Source organism: Physeter macrocephalus, chromosome 4 (genome assembly GCF_002837175.3).
Source record: "Physeter macrocephalus isolate SW-GA chromosome 4, ASM283717v5, whole genome shotgun sequence".
NCBI lineage: Eukaryota > Metazoa > Chordata > Mammalia > Artiodactyla > Physeteridae > Physeter > Physeter macrocephalus.
In genome coordinates this window covers 18,837,523-18,860,597 of record NC_041217.1, presented here as the reverse complement: position 1 = coordinate 18,860,597, position 23,075 = coordinate 18,837,523, and the positions used below count along the sequence as shown (strand labels likewise).

The following is a 23,075-nucleotide window of genomic DNA, read 5'->3' as shown; positions in this document are numbered from 1 at the left end:
AACTCAGAAGTGTATTTTCAGTTCATACTTGAATAGTAATTTAAAAGGCAAGTTACTGCAGCCAACTTAGAGAAATGTAAAGCCATTTTAAAAAAATAAGATTTCTTTCATCAGGGCAAGTCATGATTCTTTTTGTTACATTCACTAATTAACTGGCTTTTACTTTTCAGTAAACATTATAAAGACAGTAAGTATCTACCTTTTCTCACAGTGAACAGAAGCAGTTATTTTAACTTGCCTTAATTGATAATAGCAAAACTTGAAATAGAGATTTGACTATATCTGTGCTCTTCCTCTAAAGTGCTGTTTAAAAAAATGTATGAAAAATGATTTCATCTTACTAGGTTGCTTGGGTGACAAGATCTGGCAAAACAGTGTTGGCAGAACCAATTGCTGTTCGTCCTACCAGTGAAACAGGTGAGGATGGGCCTTGGAACACAGGAAAAAAGCTCATTGAACGTTAGAGACAGCTTATAGAGTTGAGTCTCAGCTTTTATTTTGTGCTATTTATAACCCTTATTGATGATACCAAGTCTAATGAATGTTGATGAAGGTGAATGCTGACTTACGTGGTGTAGAATTTCTCTGTACAATATTCATTGTGGAGCTGTTTATCATTAGGATAAATGTTTTTTTAAAACACTTTAAAATCATTTTTTAATTTCATGCTGTAATTTTTCAGAGCTTTCCAAGAAGTTTTATTCTTGGAATAGTTTTTATTCTTGGAATTGATTATGAAATTGCAAACACTAATGTTTAATGCCTTATTTTCTTCAAATTAGTCATTTTAATATTACATTTACATTTATATAGGGTTTTTATAGGTTACTAAGTGATTTCATTTACACCTTGTATTATTCTAAAAGTAGTGTAGTTAGGAAAGTAGGGACAGCTATTGTTATTTCCATTTTGCAGGTTAAAAAAAAGATCTCTGAAGGGTTAAATGATTTTCCTAAAATTGCACATAATAAATTGGGAGTACTGCTTGGAAATTTTGAGTCTTTGGGCTTGTCAGTGTCTCCAAAGGAATTATCTATCTTTAGAGTTAAGGATTGTTTGCTTTTTATTTGATACTTTTAGCCATACTCTTGTATAATAGTATAGTGATGTATTATTAAAATTATGACACCAGCTTTTTTTCACATACCAGATTGGCAAAGTTATATTTTGTTTTACTAATTATAGATAATCCTGAATAGGCTATGATAAGAAAGCACCTTCACTTAAATTAGCAGTTGATGGCAAGAGGTTTCAGACCCTGGGTAGGTGCATCAGATGGACTTAACCTAAATTCTGCTTCTAATGGGTAACTGTGCTGGATTCAGCAAGTGATTTAACTTCTCTAAGCTCAGCTTCCACGTTGTCAGTATTGAGATTATGATGTCTATTTCGTGGGTTGAATGTGAGGATTGAACAGGATAATGAAAGGAAAGAACTTAACGTAGAACACAATATATACGATAAGATCTTCACTTAGTGTTTTTAGAAGTAAAACAGCCGAAAAGCTATAAAATTAAATGTAAATCTCATTGTGAAGAAAATAAAATACGGTCAGTTTTAGGTGGACTTACTCCCTTGACTAATTCGTTTGATGAAATACAATACCGTTCACAAGCACAGCATTTTAATTCCTATTAATTATGTTTCCTGTTTAACGCTAACCCGCCTTCAAAGGGGAATAAAACCTTTAGTGACTAACTCTGTCTGTATTTTCCTGTGTCTTTTCAGTAATGTATCCTGCATACGCGAAATGGGTGCAGTCCCACAGAGACCTGCCCATCAGGCTCAATCAGTGGTGCAATGTGGTGGTAGGTGCACACCCCTTCTTACATTGTTTCATTATTCTTCTTATTCATTTAAAAACACACACACACATTTTTTTTTCTTGTTTTTATATTCAAAGGATTGGGAGTATGGAAGCATTTTTTAAGTATTTTGTATTACAATTATGATTTCTGATTACTTAACCGTATAAAGTTGTTACCAAAAATTGAAAAGCTCTCTCTAAAGATTAAATTGTGTTCTTGCCTCTTCCAGCGTTGGGAGTTCAAGCATCCTCAGCCTTTCCTACGTACTCGTGAATTCCTTTGGCAGGAAGGGCACAGTGCCTTTGCTACATTTGAAGAGGCAGCAGAAGAGGTATAACAGTTGTCTTCCATATTAATTATGTTCTAATTCTTTGTCCAGGCTGTGCTTCCCCCCTCCCAGCTGTAAGTAATGCAGTGCTATCTATTTACATGGTAATCATTCAGTAATTAACTGTAAGTTGAAATTTGGTCTGATCTCAAAATGAAATTAAAAGATAATTTCCTGGTATAAATTATTTTGTTCCTTAAAATTTATGTATCTGTTAAAAGAAAAAACAAGTTAATTCAAATGTATGTGGACGTAAGAAACTGCTTACTGAAATTTTATTAGAAAATGTGCCGTTTTAAATTTTCAGATGAAAATAGTTTTGGACTTCAGTGGATAGAAGAAATTATAATCCCATGGGTGAAATTAATTATTCTTCAGGAGATTTTTACCCTGGTTACTGTGTACCTTTCATAAGCATTTATTTTCTCTTATATTCTAAAGTTATTTATATTTAAAAAAATTATTCCACTTATTTGCATACTGCTTTGTTGAATGTTTTAGTAAATTCACACTGGCTGCTTTGACCTTTCCATAAAAAAAGATTTTTATTGTTTGAAGTGCTTTTCCCACCACAATTAGTTTTTTTTTTCTTTTCTTTTTTAATACATTCATTTATTTTATTTATTTTATTTTTGGCTGTGTTGGGTCTTCGTTGTTGCGGCGCGGGCTTTCTCTAGTTGTGGCAAGTGGGGGCTGCTCTTCGTTGCAGTGCGCAGGCTTCTCATTGCAGTGGCTTCTCTTGTTTCAGAGCACGAGCTCTAGGCGTGTGGGCTTCAGTAGTTGCGACATGTGGGCTCTGTAGTTGTGGCTTGCGGGCTCTAGAGCTCAGGCTCAGTAGTTGTGGCACAGGGGCTTAGTTGCTCCGCGGCACGTGGGATCTTGCCGGACCAGGGCTCGAACCAATGTCCCCTGCACTGGCAGGCGGATTCTCAACCACTGCGCCACCAGGGAAGCCCCACAGTTAGTTTTAAATAGTACAGTTTTTATAGATCTATCATCAATAAATATACCATAAATTTGAACACTTTTCATTTAAAACGTTGTTACAGGTTTTGCAGATACTTGACTTATATGCTCAGGTATATGAAGAACTCCTGGCAATTCCTGTTGTAAAGGGAAGAAAGACTGAAAAGGAGAAATTTGCAGGAGGAGACTACACAACTACAGTAGAAGCATTTATATCTGCCAGTGGAAGAGCTATCCAGGTATCAAACTGCTACATAGGATTCCTAGGTGACTGTAAGCATAGGCCGTGGGCAGATCTGACAAGTTTCTTCTGTCATCAGAGAAAGACTCTTAAAAATCAGTGTATCACATGCTTTCTAAGGTCATATTATAATTTCAGGCCAATCTGTCCCATTCCTTATAAATCTCCAAGGTCAGTTAAATCATCAAGGCTTATATCCTGAATTACCAAAGCATGGATTTTTAAAAAACCTTTGTAATTGAAGTAACTCCTATAAGAGGGGCTGCTCATAGCTGTATGCTACTATATATTTTTTGACTAATCTTAGTCTCTTTGTTGTATCAGTTATGCTTTAAAAACTTATTTAATATAAAAAATCAGGCAAGACAAAGCAGGTCTAGCACCATTTTAAGGTGTGTGATCTTACAGTAATTATTTTCAAAGGTATTAATAGGTTATTAAAATTAAAAGATGTGTTTCTCTATTTTAGGGAGCAACATCACATCATTTAGGGCAGAACTTTTCTAAAATGTTTGAAATCATTTTTGAAGATCCAAAGACACCAGGAGAGAAGCAATTTGCCTATCAAAACTCCTGGGGCCTGACAACTCGAACTATTGGTGTTATGACCATGGTTCATGGGGACAACATGGGTTTAGTATTACCACCCCGTGTAGCCTGTGTTCAGGTAAGGAAAATATTTCTGTTTATCATTTCTTTTATAAAATACAAGCCATATTTAGCGAAGAAAATTTTAAAGTGTGATTTTTTTTCTGAGTGTCATTCAGGTAGATTTCGCTGATACAGAAACAACATAGAGTACGGTCTAGACCTTGGTATTGTGTAACTATGTGTATTATTTGTGTTACTGTTTTTTGCTCTTAATTTTTTTACCTACTTTATAAAAGTTTTAGAAATTATTTTTTGAATAATGGTTTATAATAGGTTAAATGAAAAACAAATGTATTTAGCATGGACAAACAATATGCAGCTATTAAATAGTTGCTAGATATTCTGCATAGATTAGAAACCATACAGGTTGATTTGTGTGAAGGCTTCTAGTCGCTAGGAGGTTTTGACTCCTGGATACCATGTGGTGATGTGACTTCATTACTTCCATATACTGCTCCTTTGTATAAATTTGTGATACTGTGCTGGATCCTAGGTGGTGGTTATTCCTTGTGGCATTACAAATGCACTTTCTGAAGAAGACAGAGATGCTCTGATTGCAAAATGCAATGATTATCGAAGGCGGTTACTCGGTGTTAATATTCGAGTTAGAGCTGATTTGCGAGATAACTATTCACCAGGTTGGAAGTTCAATCACTGGGAGCTCAAGGTAAATTCTTCAGTTGCGTATTTTACTCCCATGCTCCCAATTTGGATTTTTGTTACGTTAGAATTAAAGTGATCATGAAGACCTTGTTTATGGTTAATAAACCTCATATGGTTGTTACTAAAATGTTTATATCAAGAATTCATAAAATAAATACGTTATTTAAATAGTAAGACTATCAGAATAGTGGTGCCTGGGCATCAACTAGCTGTCATTGTTACAGCTAATCAGAGATTAATTTCATACTTGGTTTTTCACACCACATTGTTTCACAGCGGTTTGTTGATTTTTTTTGTGTGTATTCAAGGCTAGTCTAAATTCTGGTTTAATGTTTTTTATATAACTTATTTGTTGCACATTGTCATTAATAGATGATCTGTGTTCTTTATTCCATTTTTCAAACTTCTGGGATTTAACATTTTTTCTTATGATGAAACAGGGGATCTTGTTAGAACTAGCAATTAGGAGTCAAGAATTTATAAACTCATTACAGGCAGTGGATAAGAAGGTGTAGTGACATTGCAGCCTCAGTCTTTCAAATATGGAAGCTCAGTAATACTGGTATTACTCAGTGTACATGTCGGGTTCCCAAAGTTGCTAATCTTTATCCCCTTATTTGTTTTAAATGGCCCCTAAGATAAATCTCTGTGCTGAAGAATAGTAGTTATATTGATATTGCTTTCCTTTTTGTCATATATTTTTTCCTTTAATGAAGGAAAAAATATATTACTCTCCTACCTTTAATGAAGACTTTAAAGGTGAATATTTTCTCTGTAATTTCCCTTTACTTGCAGTCTTTTTTACTTACTTTGAAATAGTGGTTGTGTGATTGCAGTAATGCCTTGTCTATTAGCCATTTGTAGTTGCCTGAGGTACCAGAAAGAAAGCTGTTCCTTGCTACTAGCTGGACTGAAAAGGAAGAACAAACGTCATCCACACTTACTTCTGTGTTTCTCCTCTTTCCCTTCCTCTTTCATCTCACTCCTCCTCCTCGGACTGACTTGACTTTGTCTCTGTCCCTCTTCTTTGCAGTACCCTGGTGAACCTGTACTATGTGGGGGAGGCATCTTAGTGTGACTTGACTCCGCTGCAGCTTCCTTGTCTACAGTGGTTAGGAAAGAAAACAAAGTCCCTAAGTTCTAAACTTGATGCCGAAAATTAAAGAACACTGAGAGAGAGTTCGTTAGCTAGTGAAAAGCACTGCTTGTGCATTTAAGGCCAGGAATTTCCAAGGAAAGAAAAACAGTTTGGGAGATCTAGATTCATATTTATTCGATAGTGATTCACTTTGTAAAGTGTGTGCGTGTGTGTGTGTGTGTGTGTGTGATGTATGTATTGTGAGGCTCACCCAGGTTAACAAATGAGGTGTATGGTTTGGTTGCCAGACTAGGACCCAGCGACTGACTCCCATAACTCTTCGTTAGAAAATAGGGGAAAATAGGAAATAGGGGAAAATAATGAGTGAATTAACTACTTTTTTTTTTTTTTTTTTACTGTATTGGATGATTAAGATAATTTTGTATTGCTGTTGAAAAACAAACAAAAAACAGGAGTCCCTTATAAGTAAATTCATAACTAGTTACTTAGAAAAACTACCAACAAAATACATGCCTCTTCTATGACTTGGCCTCAGATGATCTTTCCACTTTTGTTTTCCGTTATCCCCTTTCATAGATCTTTTTTCTCTTCTCAGTCTATTTTTCCACCTCTGTGTCTTTGCTTGTGCTGTTTCTTACACTTGGTTTATAAAATTTGTTATCGTGAAACAAACACAAATTTACAATAAAGGAAGTACAGTACAAAAATTTTTTTTTCCTGTCTGAACCATTGGAAAACAAGATGGTACCTTGATGCCCCATCACTCTACAAACATGTTCTCCTGTATAATCACAATAAAGCCCATAAAATCAGGATGTTAACATTGAGACCTATTGCCATCTAATTCTAGGACCCATTCAGGTTTTGTGAGTTGTCCAACTAGTGTCCTTCATAGCAGAAGGATCTAGTTCAGAATTATGTGTTGCATATAGTTATCATGTCCCTTTAGTCTCTTTTAGTCTGGAATAGTTCCTCAGTTTTTCTTTATCATGGTCTTGACATTCCTCACTAGCTTTTTACTTAATTAAAATTTTTTATGGACCCATGGTTTCTGAGATTATTCAGTGGGTTATAATCTGTTACTATTATTATTTATTTTGATGCTCAAATTTGTCTTTGATGGGACCAGTAGGATCCCTTAAAGCTAACTTTTGTGTTCTTTAGCACGTCCTTGCTTTTTGGCAGAAGATCTTGTAGGGTTTATCTTGTTCTCTCTCTCTCCCCCAACTCTGCAATTAGCCACACTCTAAGAAGCCCTGGTCCTTTTCAGGAAAGAATGGTGTTTAGTGTGGGTGTGGGCATCACTTTTGAGCTCTCACTGCTTCCAAGCCTTCTCAGTAGATGGGGCTATGGAATGCGTGTGTACACACACACACACACACACACACACACACACGTACATACATACTCACATGTATTTACATCTATTTTTCTGTATCCAGCTATGTAATTTGATAACCGTGAGTTCACACTGATACCTTCAATTCCAGTCAAAACCCACATGACCCAATCTAGTTTTCTCCCATTCCGTATTTTCACTCTCTTCTGTGACAGTGAAAAACCTAGCTCCAGTTGTCCTTAGTATGTTTATTTGATCGGTCCCCCTGTGTTCATCCACTCTCTCATTGCTGTTGCCACCCACTCCTCTGCAGGAATGCCCTCCTCATCCCTCATGGGCTCTGACACCCCATGCCAGGCTCTTCTCCTGTGAAGATGCCTTTTCACCCAGCTGCAGCTTCGAAACCTTGCTCTGAGCTGTCCCAGCTCTCCCCTTTTCCAGTACAGGATGTAGTTCTATTGCATTTTATTGTCATGTCTTTTTAGTTTCCTTTACTCAGAAGTAGTTCCTCAGCCTTTCTTTGTCATTCATGGCATTGACATTTTTGTAAATATAGGTCAGTTATTTTATAGAATGTTCTTCAATTCTGATGAATTTACTCATTAATTTTTGCCTTCTCCAGTAACTTTTCTTCTCTTCCAACTGAGGATAGTTTCTCACTTTTGATTTTCTGTACTGATTTTTATTATTTGTATGCATGCCTTATTTACCGTGCAAAACATGAAGCTTCTTGAGGACAGGATCTCTTTCTTATTCATCTTTTAAATCTCATTGCACTTAACACTGTTTCTTACACATGCATGCATTGCATGAATAAAGAAAACAATAAAATAATGTAACAGTATACAGTATTTTGTTCCCGATAGTTTATAAAATCAGTCTTGTCTAGGGGTGATTTTTTCTAGAGTGACATTTAAATTTTTTCCTTGGACGTTGATTTGGGGGACCACCGATCAGCTAAACTGTATATAGAGTTTCCTAATTTAAATTCAGAAATCCCAAATTAGTTTTAGAGGATCATTCAGTCAAAAAAAAAAAAAATTGTTATAAACCTACTGTTTGTCAGGTAAGGTTCCAGGCCCTAAAAGTGAGGTCTCGCTAAGCCTTAATCCGCTCACAGAACAGACTCCTTATGTGCGTTAACAAGGATTGAACGTTCCCAAGGCTTAAACTTGCATACGGTCCTTAAGCTCCTCTGTAAAAACCGTAGACTGCCGGGGAATGGTTCTCAAAGTGCGGTCCCAGGACCAGCAGTCTGAGCATCACCTGAGAACTTGTTAGAAATATAAATTCTCAGGCCCCTCCGCTGGACCTACTGTGATCAGAAACTCGGGCGGTGGAGCCCAGCAGTCTGTGCTTGGACAAGCCCTTCGGTGATTCTGATGCTCAGGGTCGAGCAGCCAGAGCTAGGGCTTCCCAACCAAAGCACACCACGTGCCATGAACGAGTCAGGGATGTTCCAAGGTGGCTTGGGGTGGCTTCAGCCTCAAGAAGCCTTCTGTATTCACCCCCATGTGCCATACAAGTGTAATTTTCTATGTGTGCGTTACGGGAGAGAAGTTAGGAACACTGAGCTAGACAACTGCAACCACCCTCCTCATGTTTCCCTGTTAAACTCTTAGCTCAGAACCACTCGGGCAGTACCTTCTTTCCTTAGGTTTATGCCTTCTCATTGGAAGAGGTTTCTGTAATATCTCAAGAATATTACCTACTTTTTAAAGTGGTTGGTTTCTGTCTTTGTTTTTTTGGATTTTTATGGTTTATAGTAGATAAAGCCATGGAATAAGTCTCTATATTCAGTTGGAGACATGCATGTATTATGTTTAACTGCCTTTTTCCTAGGGAGTTCCGATTAGACTTGAAGTTGGGCCACGTGATATGAAGAGCTGTCAGTTTGTTGCTGTCAGACGAGACACTGGAGAAAAGCTGACAGTTGCTGAAAATGAGGCTGAGACGAAACTTCACGCTCTTTTGGAAGACATCCATGTTAACCTCTTTACCCGGTCAGTCCCTTAGAGTTGCTTGTGTCTCTCATCTTCACATTGTGCTGAGCGTTTGAGATAATATATACCAAGGAATCCTTGATCGCCCCCATGGAAAGTACTCTTTCCCTCTGAACTCTCATGATTCTTAATTGGCCTTTCTCTTTGTGTTTTTTAACTTGTATTATGAATGTTTTTCTGTACCCTTTCTGCTCCCTACTCAGTTTGCAGTGATGGACTGTCTGCCCTATGGAGTAATTTGGGTTAATTTTAGATCCAGGCTTTCATGATATATAAAATTTGAGGGACAAAGGCATTGATTCTCACCTGTTGGATACACATTAGCAGCACCTGGGAAGCTTTTCAAAATACTTGTGCCTGGGACTCTCCCCAAGGGATGTTAATTTAACTGGTCTAGAGCGGGCCTGGCACCTGGAGTCTTCAGCGCTCCCTGGGTGATCATGATGTGTCACCAAGGCTAAGAACCTCCTGATTGGGATTGGGGGTGAAAGGTGAGGGGAGGCCTCGGGGCTGCCCTGACCTCTGGAGAGGGGACTTGGAGAATCACAGATCTCAAGGCAGAGGCACTAAAAGATTGGTGGCATATGTGTGGCACCCTGTTTTCTTTCCTACCCACCTGAAGCAGAGAGGAAGGCCCATGGCCACTGGGGATAGAGGCTCAGTTTCTAGGGGAGAGTAGTGCCTGTATCTTACTCGTTTATCTTCTAATACCTTGTGCCTGATTCATATTCATGTTCAATAAATCTTGCATTTAAGGAGTGAACCAATTTTAGCCTTGGCTTTGGTGCTTATTTATGTGATTTTAGGCAAGTGATTTTGCCTCTCTTGGCTTGCTTGCCCTAAAAGGAGAATGATAATATATCTTTTGAAGGGTTACTTCACGGATTTATTTGGCCTACAAATTCATAATTCATGTGAAGTTCATCTGAATGCAGAACAGGTGAGAGATACTGTCAGAGACGAAAGATGAGAAAGCTGCCTGTCCTTGTTGCTACCATTCCAATGGTGCTCTCAGTGCAGAGGTTCTTTTCCAGAGATTTTCCTCAGGATCACCTGGGAGCTTTGGGAGCAGAAACTTACCTGAGCCTTGTACCTGGAGATTCTGATTCATTAGTTTTAAGATACCTTCAGGCCGGGCTTCCCTGGTGGCGCAGTGGTTAAGAATCCACCGGCCAGTGCAGGGGACACAGGTTCGAGCCCTGGTCCGGGAAGATCCCACATGCCATGGAGAAACTAAGCCCGTGCGCCACAACTACGGAGCCTGCGCTCTAGAGCCCACGAGCCACAACTACTGAAGCCCACGCACCTAGAGCCTGTGCTCCGCAGCAAGAGAAGCCAGTGCAATGTGAAGTCTGTGTACTGGAACGAAGAGTAGCCCCGGCTCGCTGCAACTAGGGAAAGCCCGCGCGCAGCAACAAAGACCCAATGCAGCCAAAAATAAATACATAAATAAATTTATTTTTAAAAAAAGATACCTTCAGGTTATCTGTAATGTTAAAGTGCTCTCTCTGTGATACACGTGTACACCCTTGGTTGGAAAACCACTGCTTTAGTGACTAAAACAGCAGGGGTTTTTGTTGACATTTTTATTCAGTAAATTTATTAATGTAAGTTGCTTAAAGGTGCATTTTTTTCCCTCCTTAAGGCTTCAGCCTGGGAAGTGGCGAGTTCCTTCCTCTGCATCTCATTGGCTATAACTTAGTCACTTGGGCCCAGCTCACTGCAAAAAAGTTAGAAAAAAAGTTGGAATAAAAGGAAACAGATTTGGTGGTCAGCTAGCAGTTGCTGCCAGGGTCCATACAAGTCTAGCCCTTGTTCAGAAAAGAAAAATATGCCTTCTCTTCCTTGGTCATCACCTCATGTAATGTGTGACTTTGAGTGTGGAAGAGAATAATATTTATTCCCATTTCTGAAACCTGAGGTTCTTACAAAAGACTTACATCGTGTGTGAAAATAGCTCGAATAATGTATATTTATGTGTTTTTCTTTCTTAAACATTTTCATGCCTTTGTATTTGACTCTAACAACAATTTGATATGGTAGTTAGATTTGAATATTTTTCCAATTTTGTAGAAGGGAAAAAACTAAGACCAGAGAGGTTTAAATAATAACCCAGACTCTTGTAGGTAATAAATGGTAATGCCAGGAATTAGAATGTTGATCAGTAGAGATTTAATGGCGATTACAAAAGTAATTGTTACCTGTGCGTGCTTGGCAAATTCTCCATTCATTTAGTGTTCACGATTATGCAGTGATGAGCTAACTGAGATTTACTGAATGTCACTGCTAGAGACAGAGTTGAGGTTCATATTGAATTCTTCTCTCTTCCAGGTTATTATTCTTTCATTAAATTATGCTATTTAAAAAAATACTTTGTCACATTAGTAAGAAAAAATATGTATTCTTTTCTAATTGTTTGATAGGGCTTCTGAAGACCTTAAGACTCATATGGTTGTGGCTAATACAATGGAGGACCTGCAGAAGGAGCTTGATTCTGGGAAGGTAAGAGACTTCTGCAAAGTTTTGGATATAAACATATTTCAATAAATGGTGTTTTAAGACTCACTGAATTTATGCATGATGTTAATCCCTTTTTCAAAGCCTGTCACACAGAAGGATTATATATTACTCAGCATTACACACTCTTGTTTTCCACTGTCTTTCCTGCAGCATTACAACATTATATCATTTTTGGATAACACTGTAAACTGATTATGTAAGAGTTTTTTTCTCATGCTCCTTGTGCTGGCTGAACAAAATTCATTCTGTATGACCTCTAATATTTTTATTATTGAAAAATTTTGTTTTCTCAGTTTGATGTAAGTTCCTAAAGTAAGCATTGTTCTAGTTTTAGAAATGTAATGTGCAGATTCCTAAAATAAGGAAGGCCGGTTTCTATTCTCTGAGCATATATACTTACCCAGATCTTGATTGAACTTTCTGAATAATAAGTGAAACATATTACTTATTTCTAAGTCTGTTTTTGAGAATGAGTGTGTACTTCTGGATTCCTTAAAACTACACAGGTTTCCCTAATGGCTCTTTAAGATTTTATCAACTTTATGTGTTGGGTGTATGCAGATGTTGCCAGCCGAAACTTAATTTTCATAAAGAAGAGGTCTTGATTTGCAAAGTTATTAATTCCTCGAATGAATCACTTATGAACTTTAGTATTTTGGTACACATATTTGATTATATAGCCAGTCCTGTGTCGCCAGGTTATAAATGAGAAAACCACGGACCAGAGTCTAAATAAATTACCCCAAGCCGTACAGAAGCAGACCTGGTATTAGAATTTAGATTTCTCTTCTGATTCAGCTTAACACATTATCGACTGGGGGATTTTTGCAGAAACTAATGCCTGTGGCCGTAATACGTCTCTGGTCAAAAATGTGTTAATGTACTTTCCTCTGTATCTTTTTTTTTTTTTTAATTCATGCTGAGGGTGTAAGACAAAATTTTGCTTGGCCATGTTCATTCCCTCCTAATATGTCTCTTATTGCATGAGCTGAGAAAATGTTAATCTCTCTGGCTCTCAGTTTACCAATCTGTGAAATAAGTGCAAAATAGATGGTATCAAAATCCCCTTCAGATCATAACTCTTCAGTATTTAGCCGCCTATTCTTTTTGGTTTATTGCCCTTGTAATCTTCCACCTTTCTGGTGTCCATAATTTGCCGTGTGACTTCAAACTATATACTTCTAAACTCTATTTCTTCTAGCCCTCTGCCTGGAGAATGGATAGCCATCTGATTCTGTGTATATTTTTTCTTTCACTCTAATTTATTTTTTATAATTTTTTGTTCCATTAATTATTGACTTTAAAAATTTCCTTTATTATAGAAACATGGTAGTCACTTTTGCAGTACAGTCTTAAAGACATTGCATAAGAGTTTAATAAATCGATAGCGTATCAGTTAATCCATTGCTGTCAAAGAAATGAATCTCAGCAGATACTAGTGGAATCATATCTTTTATTCTAATATTAGATAAGCTACAGGAGAGATTTCAACATCTCTCCTGAACCAGAATATAGTATTTTAGTTGTGTGTCCAAAGATCATGTAGAGACCAAAGCAGATTTTGTTTCTTGTATTCAGTAGTCAGTTTCATCCCTCATCTCACCTCACGTTGGTCAGCTTAGGTATGTTGACTGACCATCAAGCAAGCTTTGAGGCTGTTGTATATAAAGTTGGCTTTACTGGGAGGGGAGAAGGAGGAAGGGATCTTCAGAACTTGAATGTAGGTGAGAGTTTGATTTTTCTACTCTTCCCTGTTGGTATAAATGAAAAAAAAAACATTTTTTTTATGTCTGATTTATAGGACTTGATTTTAGCAAATTTTTCCAAGGGGATATGATCTTAATTGAATGAAAAATAAATGTCATTTATATGTAACACACTTATTACTGTTGACATTCATTATTAATCTATTGATCAATGATTTTTGAGTATTAATATTTCTCGTCATTCACTTTCTGCTGCAGAGTTCGATATATTATATATTGTAAAAGATTGTGTCTTTTTAAAACATAGATGGAGAAATACTAAAAGACAAAAAGGTAAAAACCTTTCCATGGCTGAATATATAGGCTAAAAATGCATGTTCTCCTTTCATATTAATGAATTATGTGTGTAGTAAAAAGAAATTTCAGGTCATATCATCTAAACTTCACTTTGAAGCTAGAAAGAATTAAAACATTTTTTTTTATAAAATTATCATTTATGAGTCCAAATACACTTAATAACAGCTTTCGTTGAATTTGTTCACATGCTGCACCATTTTAATTTTAAAAATTACTACTTTAGAAATACTTTCTCAAGGCTTAGTGATTTTTTTTTTTTTGCTTGGAGAAAAGAAAATAAGACTACTTACTGTAAACTTTGTGAAAGTTATAAAAAAATAGCTTTAAGTGTTGTGAGTTAACAAAAGTAAAATTTCTGAGAAACCAAATTTATTATTCAAAAACATTCTCTGTAATTGTCTTAATATTTTTATCATTACATAATTAGAGACTGATTAAAGTTTTCCCCCTATTCTGTCTTTTGGAATGAGTTGTAATTCTTTTATGAATGTACAGTTTTTTCATGCTTTTTTAATATTAGATAAGCTACAGGAGAGATTTCAACATCTCTCCTGAACCAGAATATAGTATTTTAGTTGTGTGTCCAAAGATCATGTAGAGACCAAAGCAGATTTTGTTTCTTGTATTCAGTAGTCAGTTTCATCCCTCATCTCACCTCACGTTGGTCAGCTTAGGTATGTTGACTGACCATCAAGCAAGCTTTGAGGCTGTTGTATATAAAGTTGGCTTTACTGGGAGGGGAGAAGGAGGAAGGGATCTTCAGAACTTGAATGTAGGTGAGAGTTTGATTTTTCTACTCTTCCCTGTTGGTATAAATGAAAAAAAAAACATTTTTTTTATGTCTGATTTATAGGACTTGATTTTAGCAAATTTTTCCAAGGGGATATGATCTTAATTGAATGAAAAATAAATGTCATTTATATGTAACACACTTATTACTGTTGACATTCATTATTAATCTATTGATCAATGATTTTTGAGTATTAATATTTCTCGTCATTCACTTTCTGCTGCAGAGTTCGATATATTATATATTGTAAAAGATTGTGTCTTTTTAAAACATAGATGGAGAAATACTAAAAGACAAAAAGGTAAAAACCTTTCCATGGCTGAATATATAGCCTAAAAATGCATGTTCTCCTTTCATATTAATGAATTATGTGTGTAGTAAAAAGAAATTTCAGGTCATATCATCTAAACTTCACTTTGAAGCTAGAAAGAATTAAAACATTTTTTTTTATAAAATTATCATTTATGAGTCCAAATACACTTAATAACAGCTTTCGTTGAATTTGTTCACATGCTGCACCATTTTAATTTTAAAAATTACTACTTTAGAAATACTTTCTCAAGGCTTAGTGATTTTTTTTTTTTTGCTTGGAGAAAAGAAAATAAGACTACTTACTGTAAACTTTGTGAAAGTTATAAAAAAATAGCTTTAAGTGTTGTGAGTTAACAAAAGTAAAATTTCTGAGAAACCAAATTTATTATTCAAAAACATTCTCTGTAATTGTCTTAATATTTTTATCATTACATAATTAGAGACTGATTAAAGTTTTCCCCCTATTCTGTCTTTTGGAATGAGTTGTAATTCTTTTATGAATGTACAGTTTTTTCATGCTTTTTGTTTGTATAAGTGCTAATGATTGACCAAGTTTCAGTACAGGTAAGTAACTTTGTGTTATTTCAGCTCTTATGTCTCTAGGTTTGTTTTTGCTTCAGTTTTCATTGAACAGTTTCTATATTTAAATTTTATATTTATATATCCAATACTTATTAATTTTATATTATTTGTATATTTAATTAAAGTATTTATATATTTAAAATGATTATATACTTGTTAATATATAATTTAAGTATATATTTTAAAACCTATACTAAAATTTTCAAACTACTTGGTATTACCCCCCTTTCCACGTCCCCTTCACCCGTTCGCCCTACCCCCCATGCCTAGGGATTGGCCACCTCTTTATTGTCTTAATGCATATCATCAAAATAACAGTTTATCAACTTTGGGAGTTAGGCTAACATATTTTGCTTAATCAACACAAGAGATGTAGAAAACTAACCCTTCCTTGCCCTGCAATAACGTTCTCCTGATGAATTACTCGTTTTTTTGTAATGTCCTCATCTCTGTTTACTTTTACTGTACTTCTTAGAGAAGCCTTTTGAAAAATGTTTAACTAGCTCCCAAGTGCAAGGAAGGGTTTCCAGAAGGGACTCGATTTGAGCATGGAAGGTGTCGCTTTTGATGGGAAGTTGGCAAAGAAGCTGGATGACCGTCTAGTTGCTTTTAAACCAGCATTTCTGATGTTTGGGAATTATCCATGTATTTGATCTCTCTGCTACTAACAGGAATTTTTTTATAGGACTAATGCATAATTATTATTGCAGACAAGCCTCATTTTGAACTAGACATGCGATGAAAAATTTAAGATTCACAGCTGTGAGAAATCTTAATTCTTGTCTAGTCCAGTAGCCACATTTTGCAAAAGAAAACTCAGGGCTAGAGATTTTCATATAGGCAGTGAATTTTCAAAATTAGGATAAAATCCCAGGTCCCTTGATTCTGCCTATTATTCTTTTTTAAACATTTATTTATTTATTTAGTTGTGCTGGGTGTTCATTGTGGCAGCTGGGCTCGTTAGTTGCAGTTCTCCAGAGCCTTCGTTGCGGCACACAGGCCCCTTAGTTGTGGCATGTGAACTCTTGGTTGTGGCATGCACGTGGGATCTAGTTCCCTGACCAGGGATCGAACCTGGCCGGGCCCCCTGCACTGGGAGCGCGGAGTCTTGACCTCTGCGCCACCAGGGACGTCCTACTGCCCATTATTCTATATGGTCTATGAAAGAAAATTTGAGAGGTTTTTGTTTCTGATACAAAATGAGTTTTGACTTTTTTTTTTTTGACTTTTAAAATACCCTTGGATTTGAAAAATGATTCACTTACTTATAACATGTTAAAAACAGCACGGTTTTTTAAAATAAGGATGTGTAAAGTGAGGTTTACTTGATTGTTAATTGTTATTTTCACAACAACTTAAAAATCAGTTTACTATTTGTCCTTTCCCCTCTATCCTCCTCGTAACCACGTGGCCAGGTAGAGCAGGCAGCAGTGCAAATTTGAAATGCAAAGGATTCGAAATTCACCCTTTGTTCCTTCTCTTCAGCACTATGTTGCAGCGAGTTTATTTGGACATTTAAGTGTATTGCAAAGATTCTTTGTTACATCCGGATGTTATATGATGCGTGGGTTTGGGATAGTGAAAGACATTCTTTGTTATCTCAAGTACCTCTGAGCAGAGTTGCTAGCAGGTTTGCAAAAGTACCGTGGCCTGAAAAAGACTGGGAGAGCTATCCTTTTTGCTTACAGGGTTAATAGAGAACTCAGATGTTCCTTTTACAGACTGTAAACCCTGAGCGTTTTTCCTTTACTTATTAGATTGCTCAGATTCCATTCTGTGGGGAAACTGACTGTGAAGATTGGATCAAAAAGACCACTGCCAGGTAAGATAATTACATGTAGCAGATAAAACCCGTGAGGTATTGCAGTGCAAAAGAATAGAAATGTATGGCATAAAAGAATGGAATTCTTATTTGTTTTTAATTTCAGGGATCAAGATCTTGAACCTGGTGCCCCGTCGATGGGAGCTAAAAGCCTTTGCATCCCCTTCAGACCACTCTGTGAGCTGCAGCCTGGAGCCCAGTGCGTCTGCGGCAAGAACCCTGCCAAGTACTACACCTTGTTTGGTCGTAGTTACTAAGGGATAAGACAAAACCCCATCTCCAACCCTCCTCACTTTTTAAAAAATTGATACTATTATCTTCCCAGATATAGACAGTTTTATGATTTTTTTTTTTAAATAAAGGATCTAAAAGGAGGTCACATGAGAAAAATACCTATTCTTATGCCGAAATAGTGGAAAAGAGACTTTTCTGTAAACAACCCCAGTAATAAATATCATGAACTAATACTGTTCCATGTATTCATTTGTTTCCGAAATACCTGAATTCTATGCTACAGGGAAATTCCTGTGACGAGGTGAAGATAACTGCTCTGATCTAAGTATCCCTCGTGTTTCAGACCTTGAACCACCAGTTTCCTGTTGCTTCTCTGTTGGAGTACTTCTTTTCCGTAACTCCTACTGGATTTAAAATTGCCCTAAATCTTTCTGATTAAAAAGCAAAACACAACCACGAATGTACCAAAAAAGATTTCTGTTGAGCTCTTCTCTCCCTCCTGTGTCTCGTAGTTCCTATGGGGTCTTCAGAAAACCAGTCCTGCTTTCTGAGAGAGCGGTCAGCCCTCCTCGCCTCTCGGCTTCCTATTTTGCGTTCTTCCTCACTGCTTCTGCCGCCGCCGCACCACTGCTCTCACAGAGCCCGTGCCGCCCCCCCTGCCCGCAGCTGACTTCTTCGTTCCTTGTCTTACCGTAGCTCTCTGCTGCAGTGCTGCTGCTATGACACGCTTCTCCCGTGTACTAAAATGACTCCCATGACTTGCCCTCCTCCCTTTCTGCCTCTTTTTCTCAGTCATGTGTCTTCCACTGGTTTCCCTTCCTTGGCCTGCTTCTTAGACATCAGTGTGCTCAGTGTCCATACTTGGTCCTCTTCTTTTTTTTTTTTTTTTTTTTTTTTTTTTTGCGTTACGCGGGCCTCTCACTGCCGCGGCCTCTCCCGTTGCAGAGCACAGGCTCCGGACGCGCAGGCTCAGCGGCCATGGCTCACGGGCCCAGCCGCTCCGCGGCACGTGGGATCCTCCCGGACCGGGGCACGAACCCGCGTCCCCTGCATCGGCAGGCGGACTCTCAACCACCGCGCCACCAGGGAAGCCCTTTGGTCCTCTTCTTATGCTCCCTAATCAGCCTCATCTCACCCATGGTTTCAAATTGCATTAACAGGATGATGACTCCAACATTTTTATCCCCCAGTCTGACCTCTAGGCCTCTGTTCCAGCTGCATACTGGATTTTTTCTCGAGTGTCATCAACATTTCAGGGCAGCCTGTCTCAAAAACCTCCTTCACTCTCGACTCCCAGATCTGTTCCTCCTGCAGTGCTTCCTGCCTGAAAGGTCAGCGTTACCAAAATGGACCCAGTAACCTAAACCAGAACCCCAAGAGCCCTCCTAGTCAGCCCCTCCAGCACCCCAGCAGCCCTACTCAGTTGGCTGTAAAACATACGGCTATTACCTCTGATGTCTCTTGGGTCCACCCTTTCACAGATCTGGATTGCCTTCTTGCCTGTTTCCTCTTATGCTGATTACTAGACTGGCCTCCAGTTTTATCGCCAGGCCAGATTCCACATTTCCACAGGCTTCTTTTTTTTTTTTCTAGTGTACAGTTTATTAAGATGTTTTTCTTCCCCTTAAAATCCCTTCGTGACTCACCGTCAATCACTAACAGGATAAAATGTAAACCCTTTAGCCTATTCTGGTTCAGCCTACCTGTCCAGTCTCCTTTTCAACCAATCCAGCAGAGTCCTTTGCAAACTAACCATTTGGGGTTTCCTAAAAACAACATGCTATTTCTCACCTCTGGCCCTTTGCCTGAAATGCCTTTTATCCCTCATTTCCAGTCTACTTGGTATAGCTCCTTATTTCAGGTCCCTGCTCCAATATGCTTTCCCACTTGGTAGTGATAAATATACCAATAAAGGTCAAAGATTCAAAAAGAGGACTTGAAATTCGAGCTGTGTTTTGAAGCGTGAGTAGAATTCTAATAAATAGAAGAAGAACATTCCAGGCAGAAGGAACAACATATGCAAAGCCTTTCAAAGTATGAGAACACAGCAAAACTGTCCGTAAGTTGACGAGAAATTGTCAAATGAAGGATTAAATACAGAATGATTTCAAGATCGATGTTTTGAGCAAGTATATTCATATGCCTAGCTTAATGAGATAAATATCTGGGCCACACTTCTGTACTCAGAATCAGTATGTCTTATTGATCTATGGCAGTTCAGGATGCTTTATCTTGTTTTTCTGCCCTTAGTAGCTGTGTAAGCTCCCTATTCCTTCAGTTGTAAAATGGAGACGAAGTCTAATATCTATTTCATAGTTACTCTACCTTATAAAGTACTCAGAACAATACCTAGCACATAATAATAGCTAATGTTAGTTATGGCAGTGATGCAGGGTCACCTGGAAGTTGCTCCTTGTATACAGCTCTAGTTAAGAGTTATTACCTTAGTGCCTAGGGGTTTTTTTTTGGTTTTTGTTTTTCTGCAAACTAACAAATGCTTTAAAGGACAAGGGTTTTTTTAGGCAGTCCCTGACAAAAGCCTGAAAAGTAGATCAAAGACTCATAACCACGTTTTGTTCTGTAGCCCCTGGCCATTTTCGAGGTGGCCATCTCTGATGCAAAGATAAACCCCCAGGCTATTTTTTGAAGCTTCAGATAAGTAGAGCTGATCACAGAAAAGCTTGACCTTTGCTCCTTTAAGGGGATCCACTATTTAAAGGAACTCTACAGAAAGTAGTTATGCTAAGGAAGGAGTCCTTCACCCCAAATCTACATGTGATAAATTGTCTGTTAAATTGAGGTTCAGCTAAAATACCAGAACTCTTTGAGACACCTTAAGCATGGTGGTGCTTTTCAGGAGGGTGTATAAACCTGACTCCAAACAATATCCGTTAAGAAATAATCACATTTTTTACTTGCAGACCACAGCCACTAACTAGATACCAGACTGACAGCCACAAAAGTAATTGTGTGCCTAGCGTTCGTGGTTTGCAAAAAGAAAACAGACAAGTCAAGGTGTATTTACTACTGGCTCTGCTCACTGGGATTTCCGGTATAGATCACGTTAGCAATCTCCAGTTTATCCATGACAGTGTGTTTAAAATAGTTCCTGGACTGCCCTGGTGGCGCAGTGGTTAAGAATCCGCCTGCCAATGCAGGGGACACGGGTTTGATCCCTGGTCCGGGAAGATGCCACATGCTGCGGAGCTACGGAGCCCACACGCTGCAACTACTGAAGCCCTCTGGCTCTAGGGCCCACGTGTCACAACTACTGAGCCCGCGAGTCACAACTACTGAGCCCACGTGCTGCAACTACTGAAGCCCGCGCGCCTAGAGCCTGTGCTCCACAACAAGAGAAGCCACCGCGATGAGAAGCCCGCGCACCGCAACAAAGAGCAGCCCCCGCTCGCTGCAACTAGAGAAAGCCCATGTGCAGCAACGAAGACCCAACACAGACCAAAAAAAAAAAAAGTTCCTAATTATGCCAGAAAGTCACATGAAGCCTTTATGAGAATTGGATGTTAACAGCAACTCATTTGGCTGCTACTGGAGAGGCTTTGAGTCTTAAGATCAGCAGCAGTGAAACACTCCATAAGACAAGCAGAGACAAGGCATTATGACGAGAGAGTGTGGATATATCACCCTACTTATATTTGATTTTAGTTACAAATATTGATATTAGTCATTTATCATATAAATATGGTGTTCAGCGGCTGTCAGGAGCATCAAAAGTTTGGGGAGGCAGCTACCCCTACCCTGTTATTTTCAAACATATCTTTGGCCCTTTGTCATTTTTACTACGTCTAGAAAATGCTATCCATTTATTTCTTTAATAAATTGAGTGCTCGCTCTGTACAAAGTGCCAGAGCAGACTGTAGTGAGTTAAACCAAACATGCTTTTTCCCTCTTTTGGCTTTATCTCCTCAAAGTTGTTCTCTTTTAGATGGAAAATCAGGCAGTCAAGTGGACAGGGAGATGGACCAATGGTAGGAGGCCGTTGCCTAGCGACAGTGACACTGACACGTCATGAGATGATCCTTGCCAATAGTAGCACAGTGAGAACTACCCTACACTTGAGATGTTAACAGCTGGAAAATTAAACTACCCTATTCTGCCACACCATGAGGCTTAATATAACAGATACAAACACATTTCTATGGCGCAGTAGGTGATGTTAAACCAGTGGCTTTGTTCAACTTTACTGGAAGATTTAAGAGCTTGGAACATCAATAGTACTGAAGTGATATAAACAGATTCTATTAAATAAGTCTCATGTAATAGGGGTATTTCAAATATATTTTATGTCACCAAAACCGAATTTTGTGATTGAGAAATACCTGCTGAATGAGTGAGGAGCTTGGGGTTTAACAGGCTGGTGACAATGTTCACATCGGGGTTACTTTATATGTGCTCGGTAGGTAATCGGATTATATTTCCCTCATTCATTCATTTTCTCCACTCTCCTGGACAATTATTTCATAACTTCTTTCTCCTGGGATTTTCCATACTTCCCCCTTCTGACTTTTGGTTGATCATCTTGATTTCTGTTTCACTAAGAGAGAGAAAATATGAACAGAACCCCCAGAACCCTCCACCACATCTACCCCACTCATATGCCCGTATATCTGTCTTCTTTTTTTAAAATCTATTAAATTTTATGAAAATCTATCCCCACTCATAGGCCCGTATATCCGTCTTCTTTTTTTAAAATTTATTTTAATATTCCATTGTATATATGTACCACATCTTCTTTATCCATTCCTCTGTCGATGGACATGTAGGTTGTTTCCATGTCTTGGCTATTGTGAGTAGTGCTGCTATGAACATAGAGGTACATGCATCTTTTTGAATTACGTTTTTGTCCCTATGTATGCCCAGGAGTGAGATTGCTGGATCATATGGTAGTTCTATTTTTAGTTTTTTAAGGACCCTCCATACTGCTTTCCATAGTGGCTGTACCAATTTACACTCCCACCAACAGTGTAGGAGGGTTCCCTTTTCTCCACACCGTCTCCAGCATTCGTTATTTGTCGATTTTTTTAATGAAGGCCATTCTGACGGGTGTGAGGTGATATCACACTGTAGTTCTGATTTGCATTTCTCTAATAATTACGGATGTTGAGAATTTTTCACGTGCTTGCTGGTCATCTGTATGTCTTCTTTGGAGAAATGTCTGTTTAGGCAGATGAACTTCTCATAGCAAAGGGCAACCCCTCCTCTTGTGTACTTGTCCTCTCATCCCCTCTGGCCTTCTCAATGGTGGCACTTCAGCAACCCTCCCCATGTGTCATCACATCGTCTTTCACTACTGGATCTTTCCATCAGCTTACAAATGTGCTGCTCACTTCCCCAACCTAAAAATACCCTTTCTTGGCTCCATATTCCTTTTGCTTTACCGTAAAACTCCTTGAAAGAATTGCCTGTACTTGCCATCTCTGATTTCTCTTCAACCCACTCCATGTTTGCCCTCTTGCTAAGGTCGCCACTGGCCTCCATGGGGTTAAATCCAGTCGTCATTCCCAGTCCTCATGTTTCTTGCCCTCTCAACGTTTGACTCAGCTGGTTCTCTCCTCTTTTTTTTTTTTTAACATCTTTATTGGAGTATAATTGCTTTACAATGGTGTGTTAGTTTCTGCTTTACAACAAAGTGAATC

At 38.1% G+C, this 23,075-nt stretch overlaps 1 protein-coding gene across 1 annotated transcript in view; it reads left to right on the top strand.

The window, feature by feature from the left end:
* Positions 1-17,654, top strand: part of EPRS1 (glutamyl-prolyl-tRNA synthetase 1) — a 75,967-nt gene extending 58,313 nt beyond the window's left edge. The window contains exons 23-32 of the mRNA XM_024130550.3: positions 345-417; positions 1,729-1,808; positions 2,038-2,139; positions 3,186-3,341; positions 3,813-4,010; positions 4,488-4,661; positions 8,938-9,098; positions 11,522-11,600; positions 17,123-17,187; positions 17,294-17,654. Coding sequence (XP_023986318.1) covers positions 345-417; positions 1,729-1,808; positions 2,038-2,139; positions 3,186-3,341; positions 3,813-4,010; positions 4,488-4,661; positions 8,938-9,098; positions 11,522-11,600; positions 17,123-17,187; positions 17,294-17,444 — 1,239 coding nt within the window. The 3' untranslated portion in view covers positions 17,445-17,654. The remainder of the gene's footprint in view (positions 1-344; positions 418-1,728; positions 1,809-2,037; positions 2,140-3,185; positions 3,342-3,812; positions 4,011-4,487; positions 4,662-8,937; positions 9,099-11,521; positions 11,601-17,122; positions 17,188-17,293) is intronic.
* Positions 17,655-23,075: the final 5,421 nt, after the last annotated feature.